General features: G+C 37.5%; 1 protein-coding gene across 2 annotated transcripts in view; it reads left to right on the top strand.

The window, feature by feature from the left end:
• The window catches only part of ctnnd2b (catenin (cadherin-associated protein), delta 2b), a gene marked incomplete at both ends in the record, with an annotated part of 131,940 nt that overhangs the window by 57,207 nt on the left and 47,860 nt on the right, over positions 1-26,873 (top strand). The window contains 7 exons of one of the 2 annotated variants that reach the window (XM_079243241.1): positions 8,144-8,295; positions 8,571-8,744; positions 9,350-9,495; positions 10,324-10,568; positions 11,166-11,297; positions 16,316-16,559; positions 19,349-19,405. In XM_079243241.1, the coding sequence (XP_079099367.1) occupies positions 8,144-8,295; positions 8,571-8,744; positions 9,350-9,495; positions 10,324-10,568; positions 11,166-11,297; positions 16,316-16,559; positions 19,349-19,405 (1,150 nt within the window). The remainder of the gene's footprint in view (positions 1-8,143; positions 8,296-8,570; positions 8,745-9,349; positions 9,496-10,323; positions 10,569-11,165; positions 11,298-16,315; positions 16,560-19,348; positions 19,406-26,873) is intronic. The other variant, XM_079243242.1, reaches the window with a different exon arrangement.

Genomic DNA, 26,873 nt, shown 5'->3' with positions numbered 1-26,873 from the left:
CTTTGTTTCAAACCCACACATTTATAGTTGTATTGAGGTAAAATGTGCCAAATCAAAATAAAACTTGTTGAAATTGTTAGATCAGTAATGTTATTATATTTATATTGGTAAAGTAATGAAATCTTACACAGTTATAACAGCAATAATAATCATAGGCACAATAATGTTCACATAAACAGATTTGGTATCGGCAAATGTCGGTATCGGCAGATATTAAAATTTCGGATTGGAACTCTCAAAAAGTGGATCATGCATCCCTACCTGCAACCATATCATATGAGATAAATTCCCATATTTATCACTTACAAGCTTTCCCATTGTTAAACAACTCAAGATAAATGCTGGACTTCTTGCACTATCACTCAAACAAAATGGTGAACTTAGCTCTCTGATTTAGTAATACGTGCTAACATTTACATGCTAACATTAAAAATGAACTAATAGAAATAAGTGCTGCTACATTTCCAATAGAATATTAGTATTATTTTCTGTTTTAAATGAGGTGGTAAGTGTATTTGAGTGGGAGTTAAAGGTTGCTCAGAAACTAAAATCCTGTAGTTTAAGTGAAACATCTGTGTCTCACCAATTCATTCTGTACCTGATTTAGAACATTTGTAAAAATTTGTCTTTCCCATTGTGGAACTTTTTCTAACCTTGCTAGTAGCAAAAAGAAAACACACACTGTTGTGTGACAGTATTATCCACATTTACACAAAGAACCAATGAGCATGTAAGGCGAGGGAAGGGTATTTGTATTGCACATTTCTTGTTCAAGCTTTCTCAAAGTGCTTTTCATTAAACATTTAAAGCATTACGTATGCAAAGCAATATTAAGAGAGAAATTAAATTTTGGAATTACAGCTACACTTACTGGGAAATCCACTCTGTAAATGCTGTGTTTAAGCACTGCCTGAAATTTCAGAGATTCTAACTAATTCTAATTAGAAGCTCTTTTTTCCCCTATTTATTAAAAAAAACTAATGTCTTACAAAAGTAACATGAAACCAGCACCATATAAACGCATGAGTTTTGTGCTGATAACTTTTCACCTAAACTTACCAAGCTTTTGTTGTGGGAAATTGAATCCTTTGTGTTAATATTCTTGACACACTTCTGTAGAAAGTCCCTGTCTTCTGCTTGTCCAGGGAATCTGTGTAAACCTGGAGGTCCCGGACAGGGGCAATCTTTATTGATTAAAGGTCCTTGTCCTTGGTATTCATCCGTTTCCACGGCTGAAGTTTTCTGCTGCCGTTAACCCAACCAACAACAGCACATGTCCTCCCAGATTTCCTTGTAATTGTTAAGAAATGAGCAGTATCAAGTGAAAAAGAGTATGTAAAATAAAAATAGTAAAAACTAAATCAATTTTCTTAAAAATTAACTCCAAATATCACAGAATAATTATATTTTGTAATAGTTATTGGATTTAAAAAAATGAATTTGGTACACCACAAAGCTGTTGTGCTTAGGGCACCCAAATGGCCAGCAGCGGCCCTGCATAATACATACACACACGGCATGCATATGTTAGCATCAGCAGAATCCATGCCTTCACTTGTGCTGCTGAGCAGATTAGTGCAGCACAGCAGCATGAAGCGATTGTCCTTACGCTTCATGCTGCTTCATGCTGCTTCATGCTGGTGATGCTCGCCAGTGTGCATGTTAATCTGTGTGGATGTGGCTGTTCAGCATACAGCTATTTGGGGCTGTGCTTGCAGTTCTCTGTGTATGTGTGTTTCAGACACGCTTCAGATGGGTATCTAAAAAAAAAAATCTACCTAAAATAGAAGACTGATGAAATATTCAAATATGTCGATCAAGAAGCCTGTCACGAAGAAAAGCCACTCATATTTATGTTTCACTGACAGAAAAAAAGGAATGCAAGAGCAAGAGCGAGTCTATCCCAGTCAGAATGTGCACGAGTTCATGCTTTAGATATATATAGATATGCTGTGTGCTCACGCATGAGATCGCAAGGCAGATGTGAACCAACCGTGTGTATGTTCACTCAGATCTTAATATTATACATATGAAAATGCAAAGGCAGTAGCCTTCTTATGGAACTGCTACTGTCCAGTACAGAATTGCTCCTCTACCTCTTCCTACTCACATCAGATAAATTCACTGACGCCTTCCGTGTTTGCCATCTGACTGATAATGTTTTATGAAGCATTTTGATTCCCTAAAGCATCCATGACCCATATGAAACACACCTAAAATCGTAAGCAAAAAAACGATAGAAAACATCCTCTGGCTTTGTATCAACACCTTTGGATTTGTGTGCATAAATGCATGAGTGTTAATTCATGTGAAAAACAAAAATCCTACATTGGTAATGTGTTTATGTATCCTTCTGAGTGCATATATGTGTACACTCAACCAAGATGGACACTTAGATCTTGACCTAGTAAACTCAGTGCGGACCCTTAGCTTAATAACATGTTTTAAATAATGCACAATAACCAGCTATATTGCCGCAAGGAGATATCTGCTGTACTTTAAAGTGACTTTAGTCCACACAAGCTTTTATTTCCCCAGCGCTGATTCAGAGTGATTTATTTTTGCTGGAGGCAACTGACTTTATCTGTCTCTTGCAGTGGATACTACGCATTGACTGTAAGATTTAACTTTATTTTAAATAGCTGCAAACAAGCAAAATTGTTTCTATCTCATAGGCTTTTGTGGTTTGATGTTTGCTGGTAGCAAAAATCGACATCAATAGGGACAGCTATTGTTGACAGAGGACAGCTCAAGAACTCCTCTGAGAGCACAAATATTGAGCGCCAGGAATTTAGAAATAATGTATGCAGTAAAGCTATTTCCAGTGGTGTGGATTGTTTGTCACAAAGTGACAGCAGTAACAGCAGCTATGCAGAGTTACTGAATGCATGCATTATCACAGCCTCTTGGAGGGCTTGTGTTTATAGGCAGCATTTCAAATAAAAGTCTAATCTTGTCATTAAAGATGCATATTAAGCGCATTATCCACAATTGAGTAATTAATTAAGGCACATCAAAAGTTGGAAAATCACTTTGATGAAAGTGATGGGAGTGTTTTGGCTCATGCACAGGTAACTTCTTGTCCACCCCAAATGATTCAGCTAATGTCACTTTAAACTTGAAGAAACATCCGGTCACATTCAGAGTTCAGAGTCCACAAAACAGTCTGTGCTTTGTCAATGTTTTGTCATTATCTTATCTCTGTGTGGGCTGTCATGTGTCACTGTCTAAGTTGCTGGCACACTCTCACTGAAAATTAAACGGTCCAAATCTGAAAGCTGAACATAAAATGAGGCTGGGTCTAAAATTAGCAAAGAACCATCTTGTGTCACTATGTTTTAGCTGTATGGCATGCTCACACTCTGTTGTCGGCCTCTTAATGCTACTCTGATGCTTACATCTTCTAGTTTACTATTCCTCCCTTTCTTACTTGTCATAAAAACATCAGCATGTATGATACCGACACAAATGAGAGCAGATATGTTTACAAAAATAGCATCCAGTGAAATATTTAGTCTGCAATGTGGTTTCTCTTCTTTCCAACTTCAAATGCAATGCCCAGTAATCATGTTGGTACACTAATATCAGGTTGTTCTCTGCATCACGTGACGCCCCCATGCTCTCCTGGAGGGTCTTTCTGATAACTTGCTCAACAACTCTTACCCTACCAACTCCTTGAAAAATATCCAACACACTAGCTATCAAGCCAGGCATTAGGATACAGTATATCTGCAAGCCTCTCAAATCACTTGTGTTAAGTGTTTACACACAATTGACCACCAGCTGAACTGTTGATTTGGCTAAGATGTGGGTAGTTATGTCTGTGACCTCCAATATTTGTGTGCAGTGTGAAAATCTGGCTTAGAATCGTGCAGTGTGGACTAGGCTTAAGCCACTGCTTGTGGCCAAACAAATATTTCCAGCAGGCCTCAACTGCTGGACTTTTTGCAGTCTAAACTCTGCCACCATAAACATCAAGTCACACCAGAGAGTCATGCAACATGATTCAGTCATGTAACACTTCTTAAAGTCTTGGACAACGTGAAACATTTTAAATATTACCAGCTCAGTTGTCATCACCACAGTGGGTAGGCTAGGCAGACCATTATCATTTATTCTGACTGCTTAGGTTATGACAAAACTTTCGCTCTTCCAGGTTATGTTTGGGCAAAAACATTACTTGGTTAGAGTTTGGAAAGCATGACGTTTTGGCTTGAAATTTGGCTTTTGACATAATAACAGATTCATACCACCACAGGAGCTCACATGACCAAAGTAGTTCCTTGTTTCTATGTTCACTTGTAACCAAAGGGGCGCTACCGCCGCCTAACGGTTTAATATGCTTATGAATGTGCTTCTGCGGCTATGTGTGGATGGAATTTTTTTTTTTTTTTTTTTACAAGATTGTGTGGACTCACTTTTTTTTACTGGCTGGAGGGGGAAAGATATTCGGTTTTACAAAACGCTGGCTACATGTGGACAAGGCCAAAATGTTTTGCGTGTTTGTGTGTTTTAGAGTTTTAACATAACATAACATAACATAACTCAGAAGTCTTAGAACAGTTGTCATATGTCGGTCTTTACTATGTATCCCATGATCGAAAACACATGAATGATTAAATGTACTGCAGTAATTGGCGGTCTGATCAGAGGATTTGTTGCCTACAGCTGTTATAGCTGCTCCAGCAAGGTTTTAAAAAAAAAAAAAAAAAAAAACATCAAGATTTTACTTTTCCATGGAATAGTTCTCTTTTGAGCCAAACTGACCTGCAGCAGCATGTATAATGGTGAACTTACTGACTGGAGTTAGCTACTTAAGTTCAAACACAATGATGGATGACTTCATGAGCTAGAGCTAGCCTAGCTAGTTAGCCTGAAGCTCTCATAAATACAATGCTTCATTGTTGCTACTTTGAAATGGAAATTCACACTTTTTGTAATTATTCTTTTACATTTGTAAAATGCTGAATTTGTGAAAAAATAGAGACTTCTTGAGGTCCAAGAGTCAAAAGTTCACTTGTGTTGAAATAGTAAATTACATTCAAACCTCATCTGACCAATTTAAAAAAAGAAGTAATGTCTTGCATTTACTTGTGGAAAAAAGAGCTGAAAAACTGAATGTATCCTATAAATAATCATTTTTAAAGGCGATTTTCCTCAGGTTTATTAAAGATTCTGACAGGTAAGAGAATGGAGGTGAAATACAACACAATTTCCCCTTCAGATCAGCTACTTTGTGTTGTTCATGCTTTAATGATTCAAATGTCATCAGTTGATTATATTGCTGTCATCACACCTGTAGAAGTAACCAGCTGGTCTCTTCCTGGTTACCACCATGTAGACCACCAGTGTCAAACTCCAGTTCTCCAAGGCCGGTATCCTGCAGGTTTTTGTTGTCTCCATGCTTCAACACACTTGACCGAATTTCATAAATAGGTTGACAAGAAACTGCTGGATCCATTTGATTTGATTCAGCTGTGTTGGTAGAGAGAAGCATCACAAACATGTAGGATATCGCGGCCCTCCAGGACTGGAGTTTGACACCCGTGATGGAGACACAGTGGACTGCCCTAACTATAAAAGTCTGTTTTGGTGACGGAGGAATGTGAAGATGAACAACTTAGTCAATAAACCTGGTTTGATTCTAGTTTGGATAAGTGTTTTCCCTCATCAAACTTGTGTTATTCTTTTTGGTTATTTATTTATTTTTATTTTCACTTTTCATTTGCTTTGCTTTATTTACTTTTTAAATTCAACTTGACATTGTTCCTCAATACAATGTTTGGTTGCGTTTTGGTGAACATTAGACTTAGGGTTAGAGGTCAATACTACTTGGATAGATTTCAAAACTATTCTGGTTTGGTTAGAAATATGTAATTTTTTCACATCTAAATAGTTATCGTATGTATCCAGTTTGACTATTTGGATAATTTTTTTTTCTCCTGCCTACTGGAAATGTATATTTTTTAATGACCCATGGGATCATATTTACTTTATTTAGCCACATTGGTGCATGAAGTCATGATGTGCCTTTGAGGCAAATGAAAAGAGCCGACTATCATGGAGAAGACCCAAATCTCCAGCCTCTACTGCTCGGCAGGGAGGGACATAAATGGCAGCGTGAGGCGGCCAGTTACATGCAAGGACAGATTATACCACTATGTGATGGAAAGGGTGGCAGATGCCCGGTAGACAGCTCATAAAGCAATACAGACCAGGTACTGAGTGACAGAAATTCAAATACAACAATGGAGAAAAACAACTCAATATCAGGGTGTTTATGTGTGCTTGTGTTCAATACATGATTTGTAAACTGTGTAAACCAACTTGCATGTAACCTTGAGTACACACACACAAGAACCTAAAGACACACACATTAGTCCACACATACTGTTACACACACACAATGATACTGAGCTGAGTTTGTGTGTGAGGGGGAAATGAGCAGCATGTAGCTGAATTTCAGCAACATCTGAGATAACAGAGCTGAAAGCATAACTTTGTAAAATAAAAATATCCTTAACTGTATCTAAAGTGTCCTAATGCTCAGGGGTTTCTTTTATTTATTGATTTGCTTGATGGCGTTCTGTGTTCAGTTGTCCATCCAAAGGTTTGATTAAATGTTAAACAATAATAACCGTATTTACTTATTTAAAAAAGCATAAAAGAAAGATTTTAGAACAGCACTGAATAAAAAGTTACTTACCAATACACAAACCATTCATAATTACTAAATCAGGCAAAAATAGAGGCTGTGAGTGCTAATACTCAGAGAACCACGTGAGAGCAAACCTCCCATCACTATGAAAAATGAAACAAATCCCTTCATTTCCCATAAATACTGCACCATGACGTATTAAACATCCATTGGCTGCCCGCTTACTTTAGCATGTGTGGTTTCATATACTAGTGACTGCCTGAGCAAACTAACACAAAGCTGCTCCTAACTGAGGAGAATCTTCTTCTTTGGCATGTTCATGAACAAATGTCAATAAATACAATTTAATAAACAACATAAAATTACATGCAATGATCAGAAAAAGTCATTTAGAGCCCTGCATACACACAGTATGTCGAGGTAGACTAGTTAACCATCTTCAGCATGTGCTAACTGATAGATTGTAGTTTACATATTCGTACAGTCAGAAGGAAGACACTTAAGTGCAAGAAAAAACTCGATTATTTGAGTGCATAAGTGAACAAGTGTGTTTTTGAAAATTTAATTGCTGGCCTCATTCTGAAACTTCTGTTCTGCTCTTTCTGCTGAATTATACAGAGATGTAAAAGACACAACAGGTAAAAGAGAGTAACACAAGACGAAGCAATGGATGGAGAGGAAGAAAGAGTGTCTTTAGATGGAGCAACAAAGTGAGATTTAAGGGTCACAGAACGAGAGTGGGAAAGAATGGAAAAGGGCTGGAATGACATAGTTGTTTAAAAGCAAATAGGTTCAAATGTTATAACAGGGTTTTTTCTACCTATGTTTTTCTACCTCTTCTTCCTTCAGTCTGCTTTCTCTTCCCCTTGCTTATTCTTTATTTCATTTAATTTCGTTTCAGGGTCTGTTACAAACTGACAGACACATCAGTTGTGTTCACGCTCATTCTGTTTCTCACACACAAGAAGTACATTGTAAAACATGTGGGATGTAAACTGGGTTACAAAACACCTTCAAGGACACAAACAGAATAACTACACAAAAGGTAGCTTAAAAAGAAGAGAAACCAAGTTTTATCTTTGTTTTTGACCGTGGTCAGAGAGTGTGACTTAAATCCAGGACATAAGTTCATTCTCACCGTCTCTACATCAAATTCCTCTATTCTCTTTTTTTCTGTGCTGCCCATAATAAGTTGATTTTATTCATCATCTCAGCATTTCTGAACCAAGTTAACCCAGTTTTCCAGTGTTGTGAATACTTTATGTTAAAGCCAAATTAAGATGTTTTCTTCATCAAGTAATTTTAGTACCTTCTCCTAACCGCAAAGCTATGTGTGCACAGAAGTGTTGTTTTCAGAAATCTAAATTTTTTACTCTGATGATTATGTTGCTCTCACAGAAAAGAAAAATGATGCTATTCTTTGATGTTGCATTTCTCTCTTTCATGCTAAACTAAATCACTCCCTTTTTGTCTTTATCCCATCAGGGCAAGGACTGCTGTCCCAAAGCGCTTTGCAGCTCAACAGCCAGGATGCCTATGCAGCAGCTGGTTACCATAGTAACCAAGCGCTGGCGCTGGGGGAAACAGTGTCAGCCCGTAGCGGGCAGATTGGAGGGGCAGTTCACAGCTACAACCAGGTGTGTGTCCTTTTATTTTTCCTTTTTTTTCTTCTGTCATGTCATTTCACCTCGACCACCGTTGCCGTCTTTCTTTCTCCTCTTTGTGATTTTTTCTTTCTTATCCTCCTTTAAAGTTGTTCTTCACTCAACTTTTTGCTGACATTTTCCACTCTACCCACTCTCCACTTATGCTCATATTAATGTGACTGCCCTCCTCATTCTCCCTCTGACTGACCCTGCCTTTTCTCTCATCTGTCTCATGTTTCTCCTACTCTCTTCTCCACCATCACCAGGTGACATCCAGCCGTGCAGCTGCCCACTTAGTGGGCACAGACTCTTCCTCTCAGTCCCAGAGAGACTCATTTGCCCAGCAAGCCCTTGGCAGCGCCTTTCACATGCCTACAGAGGGTGGATCTACACCTGCTGGACCATCCATGTATTATTCCTGTGCCACTTTGCCTGCACAGGTAAAAGTGTTTGCACAAACTGCTTTTGGTTCAATGACAGAACTGTATGGAAGATTTTCACGTGTTGATTGCATCGTATTTGAGACACTGAAGGAAAATATTGATGGATGTTGAATGTTATTGAATATTAACATATGTAGTAGTATGGGATGGCAGCACAGAATTAGTGTCTTTCCTTTTCATGACTGTTCAAGACTGCCAGCATTGAGCAGCATTAGGTTTTGCGCGTCTTGAACATTTTCACCTTATTTGAAAGGAAGACAAAAACTGCACTTTTAACTCTGCAGCTGTGAGACTTATTTTCTTATTGAACATAAGATGAAACAGCTTGTCTGTCATTTGGAGGGAACTTTGTTTTTCTCGCAGTTTGCATTTCATGTTCACTGGTTCTATAAAAGTTCAGAATCATCCCTTCATGTTTGGTCTGATAACCCCCAGCTCTTCATCAGGAGACTATCAGAGATTGGAGTTTCTGCTCTCTGGTTTTCCAGCTCCAGGGGGAGTTGTTCATCTCTCTGAAAATAATGATATGAATAAGAAGAGTAGATGAATTTTTAAAGTGACATCCTCCCATAATGAAGTACAAATCATCTTCTGTATTACAGCGTGTGAGCTCTCCTCTGCAGGCGGTGGGATCCCCCACTAAGCTGCAGCGCCTGGGATCAGCTTCTGCCGACATGCCCAGCTATGCTACGCTACAAAGAGTGTCCTCTCCCAAACAATCACCCAGCCGACTCGCCAAATCCTATAGGTTGGTTCAGTCTCAGTCAAAATAGCTGATTTACATGAGACTCATGGTGGAAAACAGTAAAAGCAGGACACAAAAGGATAAATCTGTGGAAGGCCAACAAGGCTGTTGAATGCAAATTCTTAAAAACTTAATTGTCTGGATTTAAACAAATCATCCCACCCTAAAATTTCTGTCAGTGTTTTGGAGCAAAATTCTTTTGCATGTATTAGTCACACCAGAGCAGATACTTAAACAGCGGACTGCTGGTGGGCCAGTCTTTAGAAGCTCATACTGTGTAGCCAAATGTGGTTCAAACCAACAGATTTTTATTTTAGTTTAAAGCAGATATTCCAAAGTTTCCAAACATAAGTTTTATGGCCTTAAATGAAGGGAATGCAAAAAGAACAGATTTGTAGGAAGTATTAATTTGTCTTTAAATAAAATTTCAGCCTTTGCTACATCATATCTAGACCAAATTCAGAAATGCACAGTTGTTTAGGCATGCACAGCTCCTTCTTGGTATTTGGGGAATATCATACTTTTTTTTTTATCAATGTTTAAAAAATAAAGCTGAAGCATGATTCAGTACATTCATTATTAACATTTAGGCAAAATTACAATATTTTTTTTTTACCTCAACCAAAGTGTTTCTTAAACCTAATTGCACTCAGTGCTTGATCTTCTATGCACTTATTACACATTCATGTCTGTCAGAAAGTGCAGTGTCTGTTGCTGATCAATAATCTTCCATTTCCATTAAGTTTATAAGCTGCTTTGTGTAAAACTAGTTTTCTCATTTCATGGCTGTTTTGGTTTTTAACGGTAAATGTGCATTTCCCTCTCCTGCAGCACCTCATCGCCCATCAACATGGTAGCATCGGGTGGCCCTGGTTCATCCTCGCCACTCCCCATGGCTGCTTCTCCTGGAGGAAATCACTCCTCATCGCCCATCCACCAGCTCAGCTCTGCAGTGGGAAGCTACGCCACCTTGTCGCCCACCAAGCGCATGCTGCATCACATCGGAGCAGACAGCTACAAGATCTCTCACGAGCTTTACGCCAACGCAACCCTGCAAAGGCCTGGTAGCCTGGCAGGTAGAGGTCAAGACAATTTTATTACTTCTTTTTATGTGTGATTGTTGCTCATCCCATTGATTCATTTTCTGAAACATCTGTCATTCATCTCCCATAGTTGAGTAATATTTAGATGTTTTTGTTTTTGTTTTTGCTAGCATCACCTGCAGTTGCATAGATTTCTGCATATTTCTAGTTATTATTTCTACAACCTACTTCAGTATAAAAAAATAATTAATTAGCTTCTTTCTTATTAGTTAATTCCTTAAATGGATGTTTAAGTTATTAAATTAATTATGGCAAATGCACTCAGATAATTAATTAATTCATTCATTCCTTCATTTTCCTAACTGCTTAATCCAAATCAGGGTCGCAGGGAAGCTGGAGCCTATCCCAGCAGTTCTTTGGGCGAAAGGCAGGGTACACCCTGGACAGCTTGCCAGTCCATCACAGGGACACACAGAGACAAACAACCACTCACACTCACACTCACTCCTCAGATAATTTTAATATTTAAATTGTGTCTAGTATGATCACATGTTGTTATTAAACAACTTGTCTAATTGTTGTTCATTGAAAAACTTCTAAATCTAACTTCCATGTACATATGTCTTCCAGGCTCCAGAGGTTCCTACAGCAGCCAGCACAGTCACCTGGGCTCTGAACTGCGACCCCTTCAGTCTCCAGAACACCACATTGACCCTATCTATGAAGACCGAGTTTACACCAAACCCAACCTTAGAGGACAAGGTGAGAAGGAATCAGTTAGTAGAGGAGATAAGTTGAGGGCAGAGAGATAATGTCTGAATGAATATGGAGTGTATAAAATAAAACCCCACAAGATCTGGGGACAAGACCGGAGGTTTGACAGATGGAGGAAAGTAAACCGTTTCATGCCAAAATGATCCCTCAACGGAATCATATCACCCCTCCAAAATGTTGTCAGCTGCTGTATTACACTATTTATTACCAAAATCATTTGTCAACTGCAGATTAAATATATAAATCATCCATTAATAATAGCAGCAGTCTGTCTTGCTGATGTCCAGTTACATTTTTCACTGCAGGGGGCAGCGATCAGTTTTAAGAATCACTAAGGAGCTAAGCTAAACAGGGGGGATAGAGTCATAGAATTGCTCAGTTACAAAATCTAATAAACACGTTGTCAACATCGCTTTTACATGAGACAGCTGGTTTTTTTTTCTTTGCATTTTGTCAACTAAAGAGCATCAAAGAGCAGTGTTGCACACACTGTGGCTGCTTAGTGTGTCCTGCTGCTAATTGGTAATGACAAGCAATTCTAATCCAGAAAACGACAAATAAAATGCAATAAAATAAATGAAAAACCTGGAAAAGCACTCATTAAAAAGCACTTACCATCTTTTAAGGCCACATGAACCTGGGTATTTTGCTGAAAAGATCACATCCAGACAGCACTTTGTGGGGGGAAAAAAAAAAACACATGTAAATAGAGATACAACTGAAATGCTGTCAGAACTGTACCAGAATAAAAGGTGGTGATTTAGTCCCATCCCATCCTCCTCCCATCCAATCATGTCGGACAATCATTAAACTGGCAAAAACATTAGCTTTTCTGGCATATCCTGCTAGTTTTGTGTTTATAAAACTGTTGTTTTGCAAATCTCAATCATGTAGATTCAATAGGTTTAGTTGGTCTGTGTAGTTAGCAGCTCACTGTGTTAGTGCGAGGCTAGCACAATCTTTTAATGCGAGGAAATAATGCTGGTTTTCTGGTCTACACAAGCTGTACCACTGGATAAGCTCCACATTTTCACTTTGGACTGCATTTTCTTAAATATTTCCTGTAGTGCATTAAGGTGCAAACACAGAGAAAAAAATTCTCAAAATACCCTTGTATGTGTGGACATAGTCCAAACCAGGGCTGTCCTGCAGGTTTTGGATATTTCTCTGATCCAACACTCCTGATTCAAATAAAATGGATCCAACAGCTTGTCAGGTTCTGCACAATTAATTTGAGTCAAGTGTGTTGAAGCATGCAAGAAACATGCAGGACAGTGGCCTTTGAGGACCGGAGTTGAGACTATGGGACATGGCCTAAATCTTTGCAAAAGTAATGATCTGTGCTAAGCAGTGAATGCAATGTGTAGTCCTCTATATATGCATGCAGAGTTGCACAGCAACACTGGTAATCTTTGGTAAGGACATAGTGAACAAAAAAAAACATGTAAAATAACAGAAAAAAAAAACATAAGTCAGTCCCTTACAGCTGTCTATTTAAATCACTGATGCTTTGCTTTCACCTTGAAGAAAAGTGATAGATCAGAGAAGGAAAAAGACTAAAAGATGCCTCAATCACATTTTACTGAGCAAACACCAAAAGGTCTCAGCGCATGTACTGTTTTTCTATTTTTGGATGTTTTATCTGCTTCTAATAATATCCAGCTACATGTATCAGCTAGGAAATTGCTTATTGATTTTAATCCTGATGCAGATTTTGGAGGCTAAATTGCAGGTTTCCTAACATGTGGGGCTCAGATGTTGAGTAAATGACTTTCTGACAGAAACCCAACCCCCCCTCTCCCCAGGGTTTTGTCTGCTCTTTTTTTTTTTTTTTTTACACCAGTCATTGTAGAAACCAGGATGAAAAGAAGCACAAGCATTTGCTGATGATACAGTAATCATCAGTCTACTTGATGAAGATGTATCTCACCATGACCACTTTTTTTCTCTTTGATGGGTTCGTGAGATGATGAGGCAAAGCCTTTCTTCCTCTAATGCTGTCGTCATGCTAATCAGTTTTACAAAAAAAGAAATCCCACCCACCATACTGGACTATCATCAAATCAATCAGCATTAAGAACAGTTAGTAAAAGTAGTCTAGCTTGTCCCAAATAACACACGATTTCATCTACATTTGGAAACCAGCAGGAACTATTCATCGAATAATACCCTGATAAAAGTGATAGATTAGAAAAAGAGTAGCATGACAAGAACAGAAAAATGTGTGATTTTTGTTTAATAATGTCATGCTATACTTTTAGTTTCTATCTGATCACTCGGTGCTTTTTATCCAATCAGGTTGGCAAATCCAATTGGGGTCTCAATGGCAATTTGTTTCTCAGTCACAGTTGTTAACTAATTAGTTTCAAGACTGAAAATTAATCTCAATTAATCCCATGGGTGTTAGCTTGGGTGTTTTGCAATGAACATAAATCAACCATGTCCTAAATTGTTGACACAGTGCACTCAACCAGCTTTGCATAGGAAAAGAGAAACGTCACTGTTCTCCACAGCATTGTGTTCCAAACTATGAAGTCTGAGAGAAATTATTCAAAGAATTTGAGATTGTTAAAGCTTTCAAAAATGCTCGATCATCTTCAGTGTCTGTGAGTGAAAATCATCATAGCAGCAAAAACACCACATTAGCTGTTAAATGAACTCTTCCTGTTTAATCCTCATCAATTTCAAGTCAGTTGCAAGCTGATAAGCAGCCACAAGCAGGCCTACACCTAACTTTACCTCACATCTGCAGTTTATTCTGTTTGTTTAGGTGCCTGTTATCTAGTTACGTGCACAGATAAATGACCAAGCTGGCGTAAAAATGCTGATAGGAAATGGTTCTAGTCACACAGAGAAGAAAGAAATTGGACATCTAAAAAAAAAAAGACTGAACTGCTTAAATTAGCAGTTTCACATGTTAATATATTCTTCAGAACTTACCTCACAGTGTAGCTTTATGTACAACAAACAAAGGTACTGATGTAAAACGGGGACTAGTTAAAATTACAGCACAGTTTTAACTGGGAAGAGAAATGGCAAGACAGAGCGCCCCTTAATCGTCTTGATAGGTTACCTTCCCTTGTTGAAACTGAGCTAGCTAAAACCACTTAAAACTCTAAAAATATGTAATGCTTTGAGAGTACACTGCACTATGGATCTTTAAACTTTTGCTATTGACATTTGTTTAGTTTGGTGCTGCATTTTGCGTCTGAGTGTATTTTTATTACCCCCCCCCCCCCCCCCCCCCCATTGCGCAAAACCTGAACATCGCAATGAAAAAGCACCAATGGAACAACCTACTTAAAAAACTCTCAAATATTGCTATATTTAATAATAATAAATATTTAATAATAAAAAATGTTTTTATTTTCTCATGATGTGGTTTTTCAGACATTTTGATAGATGGATATTGTAAAAGTGTAACAGAAACACTTTTTTTTTTGCATTTTCATGTCGCGGGATGTGACATAAGGGGTCATGTGACCAGTTAATGTCCCATAAAAATGGCACGACAACAGCAAATTTCAGAGTTTTACAATGAATTTGAAAAAGGAAATGAGGGAGAAAAGCTTTGAAAAGCTGAGGCAAATTCTCTGCAGCAGGAAGAAAAACAAAAAGTACTGCTATGTGGCTGCCTTGAATAAGCCGCAAAGAGATTTTACAAGGCCTATGTGCTAAACATCATTCAGCAGAAACACCTGCAAACTGCAATTGTTTGTCAAAACCCACAAATATCCCTGTCATTTTGTCAAAAACTAATGAAAACGCATCTACTGTCTAAATGCAAAGTACTTCCTTGAACTCCTCTGAAGTCTTTGAGGTTTGAGTATTTCTGGATAGAGAAAAAATGTCTCTTCTGCTGCCCTGAGTTGAGTAGCTGTTAGCTTACCTTCTATATCAGATCTCCTACCTGACAGGAATTAAGGAAAAAGAATTAAGAAATAAGAATTAAGAAATAAAATAACTTGATAAAACTAATTATCCCTTCAAGTTCAATACCAGTGACAGATGTGAGGCACTTGTTCAAAAACACATTTGACTCTAAGAACAACAAATATTTTCTATTAAAATATGAAGTCTGTCAAGTTTTGCCACAATTCATCAGCCAGATTCTTTCTATGTGACGTTGCTTTTTAAAGTAATGACATTATTATATAGAAGATGTCTTAATAGAAACAGCTTTTTGCAATCCCTTGTCAAACAACTCTCTTCAAACTCATCTTTTTGTCCATATATGATCACAGCTTCAGAAAGATTAAAATATCCATATCAAAATATAAATTTGACTTATCCAAAGACTAGATCAGTTCCACACTTCGCTTGTTTACGACTTTATTTTTTAATTACATTTTATTGTCAGTTTGTCCACTTTTTCTGTTCTTGTTTTAAATCAGCAAGCTAATTTTGAGCTCATCTAAGTGAATACACAGCATCATTATCGGACAGCAACTTGAGGTTTATTGAATGGAACCAGCTCTAATAATGGAATAATCTGGTTGTGTTGTAAGGCTGTTTATACGTGTCATCATAAACAAGCCTTCATATCTTAAGTATTATGTTTTTTGGTTTTTTTTTTTCCCAATTTTTACATTTCTGTTTGCTTGTTTTACTTTTGTTGTTTCAAGTAAATTTACTTTGATTATATCTTTCAAATGAAAACTAACATCATTTGGTGAGTTGACCTTTTGATTTTTAAAAAAAAAACAAAAAAACAAAACGTCTGTTTAGTTGATGTTGTCTCTGGTTTGTTTTTATTTTCTGTGTTTCATGATTTGCGTCTTTTTACTTTCTCCCTTTGTTCCATTGGTGCTGGTGTTGTCACATTCTGCCATCCCTGCTTGTGTACATGCGTCCTTTGTGTTCGGGGTCGTGTTTGTTTGGGATTTTTTCTTCCTTCGCTCCCCCCGCTCTCTCAAACCCTGTGATTCATACCCTAGTGGTGAACCAATTGTACCAAGAAGTCCTCAACTATCTGTTTTATCCCTACGCTCCTCTTCCCACTCTAGCCCCGCCTTCTCCCGGTGTTGACCCAATCCCCTTGCAGCGAACAGGAAGCCAGAGTGCGGCCGCCACCTTTCAGAGGGGTAGCTTTGCCACAGGAGGCGGAGCTGCCGACTATGCCAATCCGTATCGCACTCTGCAGTTCTGCCCATCCACCGAGTCGCCTTACAGCAAGTCAGGCCCTGCCCTCCCCCCTGAAGCTGCTCTCGGCCGGTCCCCATCAGTGGACAGCATTCAGAAGGACCCAAGGTGAGGAGAAACATGATATTTGTGTTTAGGTATCAGCTCTGGCTCGATGATGAAGCCCTTTCCTCTGCTTCCTTTCCACTTTCACTGAACTTACTGAGGTCCAGATTCACCAAACATAACGTAAATGTAACTTTTCTGGAAGATATTACATGTAGAACATCAGATTTTAAAACTAACAGTATTTATTTAACCACAAATTAGTGACAAGGTTTTGTGTTGCTACAACAATTTGCAACAATAGGCTGAGCATTGTGATCTGACAGGCAGGTGCAGTAAAACTGGCTGAATCTGGGCTTTAGTATACAGCACACATCACGCCACATCTTTCACTGTCCTCTCTATTGTTGGGGCTTGTTCTCACTGCTGTTTGAATGCCCGCACACACCTCTTGGACCGATTCTAAAGTTTACTGTGGCTTTTAGGAGTGAAGTGCCTCTTTGTCAGCGGCAATCAGTCATGTTCTGTACAGCCGGGAGACACATTTGATGTGGAAAATCTGCACAAAGTCTGCTTGTAGTGGAGCAGAGCTCTGTGTTCTAGTGTGGGTGTGTTGTAGAGATAATCACAAACAACAAAACACAAATAAGATAGATGCTTAAAAAGTCAGCCGAATAGCTGTTTTTTTTTTCTTTTTGTCTAATTTAAAATCAAGTTTCAAACCCTACTCCAACTATGTCTTGGGTTTTATTTCTGTCGAAGCTCCTTTCTTTCTGACTGATGACTGTATAGGCCAGCTGTCTAAGATAGAAGCAGCTTTGTTAAAGTTGAAGTCTCTTCCAATGACATTTCAGCTCAACTGTAAGATCCTAATATTGAACTAGCATATATATATATATATATATATTTATATATATATATATATATATATATATATATGTATATATATATATATATATATATATATATATATTCTGTACTGAATTTTTTTTGAAACAACTGGGTACATAAAAATTTCTCTATGTCATCAGGACAGGTGTCTCCTGTTCCTGCTGTTATCATTGCTCCTTCCGTCATCATTGTCCAAGTGGTTTTTTTTTTCTCTGTGCACATTGTACTCACATCGTGTGTTTGCTCTCTCGTTTGAAGCTTTGAAACGTTTTCCACTTCAAGACAGAAAAAGAAAAGACTTGCGCTGCATGGCATTTTGCTTCATGTTTACTTACATATACACTCAGCATCGGTGCTGTTACCATTTGTAGCCATTCCGAAAGCTTGATGTCTTTGCTGCATTAAAGGGAGGGTCTCCAAAGTCTATAATTGTATATAGGTATTATCTTGAACAAAAATCTTAATATTAACATAATGATATGGCAAGGTGTGTGTAAAAAAAAAAAAAAAAAAGAAAAACTCCATTTAAAAGTGTAGAAACATTAAACCTAATGCAAAACTATGACTCACGAATATGATTTTGTTTGTTGGTCTTGATAACAAGCATATTGTGTAACAGGCATATATTAGTCTGTGGTTGTTAAAGAAAAACAAATTCCTTTATGTTATCTTTGCCTTTTTATGGGATTTACTGGCAAGAAAAAAAGGAATTTCTAGACAATAACTAAACTTGTTCTTTAACTTCTGCAATTTTTGACCCATACGTCAACATAGCTTATGAGTGCTGACACCTAGCGGAGCCCTTCAAGTGTTTAGAATTTAATACTGTATTACTAGATACACAGCTAATTATTTGGCATCGCATTGCCTGAACATTTTCTTGCACAACAACAGGCAATGCAAAATATTACCATCTCACAATTTTTGCACCTAACTTCAAAAGATTTTGAACATGATAACCGCTGTAATTATTGCAACATTATTCTTATGAGACTGAGCTGTGTCACATCTTCGGTTATTTGCTATTCCTAATAGATTATATCTAAACTTTGCTGAAAAAATAAGAAAATTTTAGTTTGATCAATTATTTCTCACCTTTAACAATATCAGTTTGTGTATATTATATAGGGCTGGAAAGTCTTTCCAACAAAGTATAACTTGTAGATGTTGTGCTTCTGTAGAATAACTTTACATCGACTTTACACAGTCAGTATCTACTTAATTTACATATTCTCATGAGTTAATAAAATGCATTCTAAAACAAAAGCACTGGAAAATTAAATGAAAACTAAGTATTTATAGCAGCATGAGCAAAATAAAATATTTTCAGTGAAAAGCAAACATTAGAGTAGTCACCAAATATATGTTAAATATATGGTAAGCCTGTAAACGTTATCTGACTTGTGTTGTGTAACGTACACACAGATCAGGCTTAGCACAGCTTGTCATTTGCTATTTAGCTAGTTTGCTACAAACCGCTTTCTGAAAAAAAAAAGAAGTCCAATTGCAATCAGAAGAGGGAAAAATGCTAAGAAAGAAATATATAACCCTCCATTAGCATGGATGATTTTGTTATTCACACTATCAAGTTGACTTAAAAGCCACCTTTACTTTTTTGTGCTACATTTGCACAGCAGCAGTTGGCTAACAGTAAAGTTTAGCACACAAAAAGAACAGAGGCAAAAGAAGAAGCACAACTTTGTTTTTGTGCTAAGACCCTCTCTTTATCTGACAAACTTGCCATTTTCCCACCACCCACTCTGAGTGCATGTCCTTCACCCTGCCCACCTTTTCCACAATTGCCTGAAAACTAAATGTTGAGAGAGAAAGATGAGTTTAGTGACTACATATTGATTTTTACTTACTAATCATCACTATCATGACACTTACTGAATAATTTGATGCCAGACAGCCAACATATACCTCTTTCTTGTTTCTCTCTGCCTGTCCCCCCTCGATAGGTACGACCCCGAATTCCTTGTGTGGAATCAAAATCAAGCCGAGCAAAGAATGACAAAGTAATCCAACTATTTATTTATACATATGTACATTTTGTCTATCTTACCTTTGTCTCATTCACTGAATCTCTCCATCTTCTCTATATGGCACCAATATCTGATACAGTTGTTAATGGCAGCATGACATTTCACATTTGTATTGTCACCCATTTAGTGATTTATTAAACAGGGATCACTTATATTGCAGTGCTCACTATATACTAGATTGGAGGTTAGATTGGAGTTCATTGCAACACCACCTGTGACCTGAAAATACAAATGAAAAAATTGTAATGTCTGCATAAGACAGACAATAAATTTAAATGTCTGATTGCCAATTCAAATAATAATCAGTCTGCAGACATGTGGCTTGAAGAGCTTTTGTCTATTACGGTCAGTATTCCTCATTCTCTCCTTTGGCTTCTCATCTATTCCCTCATCCCTTTCATCTAATTATCTACTTGTCGCTCAATTCTGTCATTCATTTGTCTTCATTGTCTGTCCAGGTATTTTTGAGCCTGTTTTGTGTTGGCTGTGTTCATATGGCTTGCCCTGTTTTGATTTTGGTTCCAAACTTTTTTTTTTTTGGCATTGTGGTACGGATTTTATTTAAATATCTCCCAATAGATGTTTAACAAAATGTGGAACTTGTGCCTTTTGTGAGTATTGAGCCAACAATACTAGCAGGAGTGTACCATAACCCAGTGTTTCTCAATTCTGGTCCTCAGCCCCCCCCGCCCTGTCTGTTTTAGACATGATCCTCCTCCAAAGCACCTATAAAACATGTAGGCCAGGGGGGGATTGAGGACCGGAATTGAGAAACACTGCCATAACCTAACAATCCTGACAAAAAACTGGCAAGATGTAGTGTTAGCTGATAAAAAAAAAAACTGGACAAAACTTACTCTCATTTATTACCAGTGGCACACTAGAACAGGTGATAGTCTGGTTAATCAGATGGAATGATAATCCATGGCTAATTAACTGTAAAAAGAGTAGTGACAGCCAATGTTGCCATTTTTGTAGTTTGTTCCCAAGATTTATTTCACTCTTGAGCCTTTTTTCCCTCAAAATGGCAATTAGCAACAAATTGTGTAACTTTATGAACAGAGATTCTTAAAACTGTTCAGTTTCCTTGCTTGGTGATCATTATATTGTAGCATTGGACACACTTTCCTATTAGATTCAAGGAATAAGCATGTCCAAACTTTTAATGATGGTGTGTGTATATATATATATATATATATATATATATATATATATATATATATATATATATATATATATATATATATATATATATATATATATAAAGTATTTATTTATCTATTATCTGCCTACTAATATTATCGGACAATGTCAGCATTAAAGAGCAAAATCAAACTTATCAGTATAGTTTTTTTTAATGACTCCATTTTTATGTTATATTATGTTATAATTGTTATGTTATATTATATATCACATATTTTGTATTATATGTCAAACTATTTAGCAAAGTCTCCTCTAACTCATCTAACTGACATAGTATAAGAGATGTGATGTATAGTTTTCCAGTTATTATTGTTTGTTTGGTTCAGTATCGGTTTGTATCATTATCAGAAATTAAGAGTTGGATAAAATTGTTATATCGGATATAAGTTAAAAAAAAAAAAACATATCGGACATCCGTAATGACAGCTGAAATGCAAGGAGAGAAAAAAAGTGTCTGTGTGATGAAAAAAGACACATAATAAATATTTCTGACTGCACTGCATCTGCACACAGTGATATCAGTGTATATATAAAGATTTAAATAATTTGAGAATATTGTTACCGCCTGCAGACACTTTCTTAATGATACCTATAGATATCCTGTATCCTATCCTGGAAGTTTTAAACAAATATGGTTTAAATCTGTAAAGCCACACATTTAAACCAAGTAGAGAATTAAGGCATACTGTGAAGACAGCCTCTTATGTACTCCAATGCATTTCCTCCCTCAGGCTGTTAGTAATTTATGGAAACATTCCCTCTAACACAAGAAAAGAGTTGATCTACACAGGAGCTGGCATGATAATATAAGTGTCTCAGTTTATTTCATGCTCTTACAATTTTAAGTGCATGGATTTGTGTGTGCCTGTGTGTAAGTTGCAGTTTTTTCTGACTCCTTTTATCTTGTCTAAACTTGGAAGACCAGCCAATTATGCCATCAGGCTTTCAAACATATGTCGTCTAGGTTATTCAGACATATTTTCTTCAGTTACCTCTTATTTATCTGATAAAAATTCACAGCTAAAGTTATCTTGGGGCAATTGGAAGCATCATGACAGATGTCAGATGAGCACCAGAAAGTAGCAGCTTTTGCAACAGAAGAAAAACTGCAAATAATTTTAAAAATCAGAAAAATAAACTTAGTCTTTTTTTTTTTTTTTTTTTTTTTTTACATTTGATTTTAAACTAAAATGAACATGACTGTAATTGCAACAGGCAAAAAGTATTATCGTACACTTGGGTTTTTAGTCTTCTAGTTATTCATGTTGACTCCTGGGTTCTTGGAGAGGTACTGCTGGAGATCGTGACACAGGAGCTCTCTCCAGCTAGGTACCAGTTCAATTGCAACAGGAGAGTGCCCTGGACCCTTTTCTCCAAGGATTCCGTACAGAAAGTGGAGGAGGAACCATATTCTTTGCTTATGTTTAAATTACATGGCAACATGTTACATGCTAGCTATTCCAAGTTCCCCGTGAGGCTAATGTAGCAGCTGAAAGGTGGAAGCACAGACAGCAGTAGACCTAAAAGTATACAGATCATGTAAAGTTATGGCTGGTTTAAAAAATGTACGCATTGCAATGTAAGTAGACTCTGTGACCCAATGTTGACCTTTAATATCTTACTGACATTTTCAGTGAGCTCACAAAGCAAAGCTGTCCTATGCTACACATGTATGGTGGTCCCTGCTCGGTCTTTCCATTTGTTTGGGGATTCTTGGCCAGGAAAGAAGTTGAAGACCCCCGCTTTGGAGGATTAAATTAGATGGAATAAACACATAGTTTAATTACATCAGTAACAGAGCAGTATGAGAGGACTTTTTAGCAAGAAGGAATAAAGCCTCAGATATGCTTCCTTTACGTATGTAAATAGGTGCATCCTTGTCAAATGTAGTCAAACGTCACTGTTAACATACTCATACATATCGGAAGTTGGCCTCAACCAGAGTTCGCCTTCAAATTCTAACAACACTTTCAGGCATTAACAAATATGACAATGGCAGAGGAGATTATGATGTGTCCAGTCACACAACGCTGTTTACATGTGAGCTACACTGTAAGCACTGCTCCCGTGATTTCTGGTGTTCCTGCTCCATTTGCCATATTTCTGTAAGCATCCTCAAATTCTGCAAAATCATATTAAAACCAACAAATAAGAGGCTGAATATGGGCACAAAGCATCATTCTTATGTATGTTTAATGTAGAGCATAAATGAGGCTGATGACAGAGGTGATAATGTGAACATATGCTGTGGCATCTATGCAGAGCTCCTCATGCATTTCAGTGCCCGGTACAGGACATAGTTTCTGTTGTTGTAATCTATTCCTTTTGCTTCATACGTTGCATTTATTCAGTCACTTAAAGAAAAGTAAATGCTGTGAATCAGCACTTTTGACAGTTTCTTTTTTTCAAGTTTCCTCCTTTCCCTGCTTTCTTCCTGTCAGTTTACGCTGCAGGTGTACTGCACCTGCTGTGCCTGTCTGTCTATCTGTCTGTCTTTTTGAGGATGAGTCATCAGACACATCTCCATTTCCCCCCGATGACAGCCTTCAGTAGGAACACACACAATTCGCATAGTTCACTCTCTGGTTTCAAATCACTCTGTTCCTCAAAAAACCTGAGTCACAGGAATAGCTAGGAGTCTGGCACCATTTATTGTGATGTAAATGTTTTGGCTTTGGATGACACAGAAACGCGCAGTACCACACAATCCAGCACATTCAGCTAGACAAGAGGTGATTTGAGACTGCCCACATGGCTGGTTTGGAACAAAGAGTGAATTGACAGTTTGTCGGTACTTTGTCCCAGTCCAGTGGGTTGCCTAATGAAACGTTTAAGTCTGTAGGTAGGTATGGATTAGTCAGACACGCACACATATGAACATAACACACATCCATATGCACATTTTGTAAGAAACAATGTGCCAGTAAATACTTTCTCATCTTATCATTCTCTGTAGTTTTCTTCTTAATTGTCACTTTTCTCGCCACTAAATCCAGAATTTTATTACTTTTTTCTTTTTTTCTTTTGTTTACTAATGAGACTAGCTAATCGAGCTTTCAGGTCACACGGACATCACACTGGACCCACAGCTTTTCTTTCCCAACCATCATCCTGCACTTAAGGGGAGCATAGCCACATCAACTTTTCTCCCAACATCATCAATCTCCATCTACCTCAACTGGAGAAACTGAGCCACAACTTGGCTGCAAGTCCGAATGGTCTGAGACAGACCCAGATTTCTGAAGGGTTGTGTAGAACAGCTATTTAGGAATGTGGAACACTTCTTCATTTTTACCCTTTTGCTTTTTAGTACTCATTACAGTTGACTCATCAAAATGGGCTCAGAGTCAGAGATGCCATGATCCACATGCTTCAGAGAGCCCACTCTCATCTGGTCAAGTCAGGGAGCTTTGTGAGGATCCCATTCTTTGAATTCCCCAGTGCTTTTAACACAACGTAGCCTGCTTCAGAAAATACAAGTGGATACTTCTACAATCACATGGTTTATTTACTTAGTGCCAAACAGACCACAGTTTGTGAGACTGGAGGGTTGTTTGTTAGAAAGGAAGGTGGGGTGCACAGGAGCACAACAGGGGGTTGTGTGTGCACTATCCTGGGATGGAGATGGTGGAGAACTACAGATGCCTGGCTGTTTACTTGGACAGCAGACTAAACTAAAATGTATTACTGAAGCTATCTACAAGGTCTAGAGTAGGTTTAGCTGAGGTCTTTCACTCTTTTCAGCAAGACGTTGCATATTCTGGGTCCGGGTCTGGGTGAATTCTGCTTTGCAGCCATCTGTTGGGGAGCCAACAACAAACCCAGTGACACATAGAAGCGAAACAAACTGATGAAGAAAGCTGGGTTTCTGCAGAAGAACAATTTGATGCCATTAGAGATGATCATTCAAAGAAAAATGTTTCAAAAACTGTTAAAGTAATAAACAACATGGAAAAACCTCTAAAAAAAAAAAAAAGATATGTTCAGTCAGAGGCTTTTTCATGTACACAGCAACAAATTACACAGGTAGTTATTTCAGTCTACAACTATAACAGCTATATCAAACAAATATCAAACACTTTCAATTGCATTTTGCTATATGACATTCTTGTCTCATTGCAAGAAGGTTGCTGGTTCAAACCTAAGCTGGGGGGAAGTTTGAACAGCGATCTTTCTGTGTGGAGTTTGCACATTCTCCCTGTGTATATGTGGGTTCTCTCCAGGTACTCTGGCTTACTCGCACCATCCGAAGACATTAGGTTAAAATTCTCCATAGGGAATGAATGTGAGTGTGAATGGTTGTTTGTCCCTCTGTGTTGGCCCTGTGATCTATTGCCAACGTGTCCAGGGTTCTTGATGATTGCTGGGATAGGCTTCAGCTTCACCGTGACTGTTAATTAAACTCAGCGGAAATAATTAACTAAACTTACTGACTGTAATAACCCAGTAGTATCTCATGAATAGAGCGCTGGCATAATACTCTAAATCCTGATGATAGAAGCCTAAAGGCACTAGATCAATTTAGATACATTTATCCCACAATTCCTTACAGCCGTAGCATTTAAACAATGTTTGATTATTTTTAGATCATTTTTATTTATTTGGCTTATTGCAAATACTCATGACCACAGAATGGTGGGAGTGAGCAGGTGTGACAGTAGTTATTATCCTCTGCTTTTCCTCCACTGTTTGAATTGCTAACTATTATTATAAAGCAAACATTTAGATGTTTTTCTTTAGTCATAGCATCATTATCTTTATAGTATTGACTGAAGCAGCATCATAACTGCAGGCATGCTGGACCCGCTACATATCCTCACCCTAAACAGCATTAATGACATTACAGCCTTGGAAAAATGCAGTTGCATGGCAAGAATAGCACTAAATTGTTGTCTAGTCATTTATAGACATAAGTACATAGTCATAGATAAACATATGTTTATCTTAAAAAGTATTTGATGTTTTAGTAAAATTAGTTAAAGTTGGACCATCTGTAAGTTTATTGGACAGTAAACAGTTTTAAAACAAATCAATGCGTGCATATGCCAAATTTTGCCAAATCTGTATTTACGTTCTGCAAAGTAAAGGATTGAACTTTGCATATATAACTTTCCTGGCAGCCAAAAATTAAATTATTGATACAGCTTAGTTAAAATAACATTGAGGACATTGATCATGATTGGCTCAGATTTAGCCAGACTAAATGTAACTACAGTGCAGTCAGACAGAGAATAAGCGTGATTTTTACACTGTTATTCACTGTTATTCTGTTATTTTATACTGTTATCACTTAACAATTTATACAAAATACATGTTGAGGTATCCAGGCCAAACATGTTTAATGATTCATTGCTGAATAATTAAGATTCCTTATTTATAAATTGTTCAAAGACCCTCAAAATCAACAGATTTCTTGTTTAACACATACATAAGTTATATAAGTTTTTGCTTCCCAAACCCAAACTAGAAGGTGGTTCCAAAGGGAGGGACCTGATGACTGATGTTTCTGCCTCTCACAAACTGTAGGAACCGTAGGTAAACCTGCAGCCTGACTGCAGATTTCTATGGAAAACTTGGAAACTTTCAGATAAAATTTAGGTTGGTCATGAAGAGCTTTGTATTTAGGTAAAAGTTCCTTATTTTCCATTATTAACTTGGCAAGAAGAAGGTGGTATGAGAAATCTATTTCATGTGTGAGTCATAGGACAGATCCTGATGGCACATCTTCAGTCACTTCTCACCCCTTTTTTCTTTTGAATATAGAAGCATTTGTTTGAATTTTTTAATGTTAAACAGCATCTGTAAGGTGCCATGAAACTTCATGTCCACGTATGTATGACGTAACATCAGAACATTTCCTTCTGAGACAAAATAGCTTTAGATAGAAACACTGAGCAGCAGAAGAAAAACAGTACAAATCCTATTTTCTGTGATGTGGGTACATGCTCCTTATCAGTTCACCTGTTTTTGCGCTTCACTTAACCAGATGATTTGATAATAAATGGTTTGCAAATTATGCCAAAAGCTTAATGTGTGCGCTGGCTCATTGCTGCAGTCTCACTTTTAATTGTAAATTTGTCAATTTTTGCTATTCCTATAGAGCAAAATAGACATTAAACCCCCCCTCATGTGACAGCTCACTCAGGCGTAGCATTGGATATCTTATTGTCCAATTAACTCAGAGGGTGAGTGATACAAGCGTATGTCATCCTTAATGCTATCTAGTTGAGCCACATGC

This window comes from Telmatherina bonti (assembly GCF_933228915.1).
Source record: "Telmatherina bonti genome assembly, chromosome: 7".
Taxonomy (NCBI): Eukaryota; Metazoa; Chordata; class Actinopteri; order Atheriniformes; family Telmatherinidae; genus Telmatherina; species Telmatherina bonti.
Note: the sequence above shows the minus strand (reverse complement) of the source record. Positions and strands in the feature narration are given on the sequence as shown.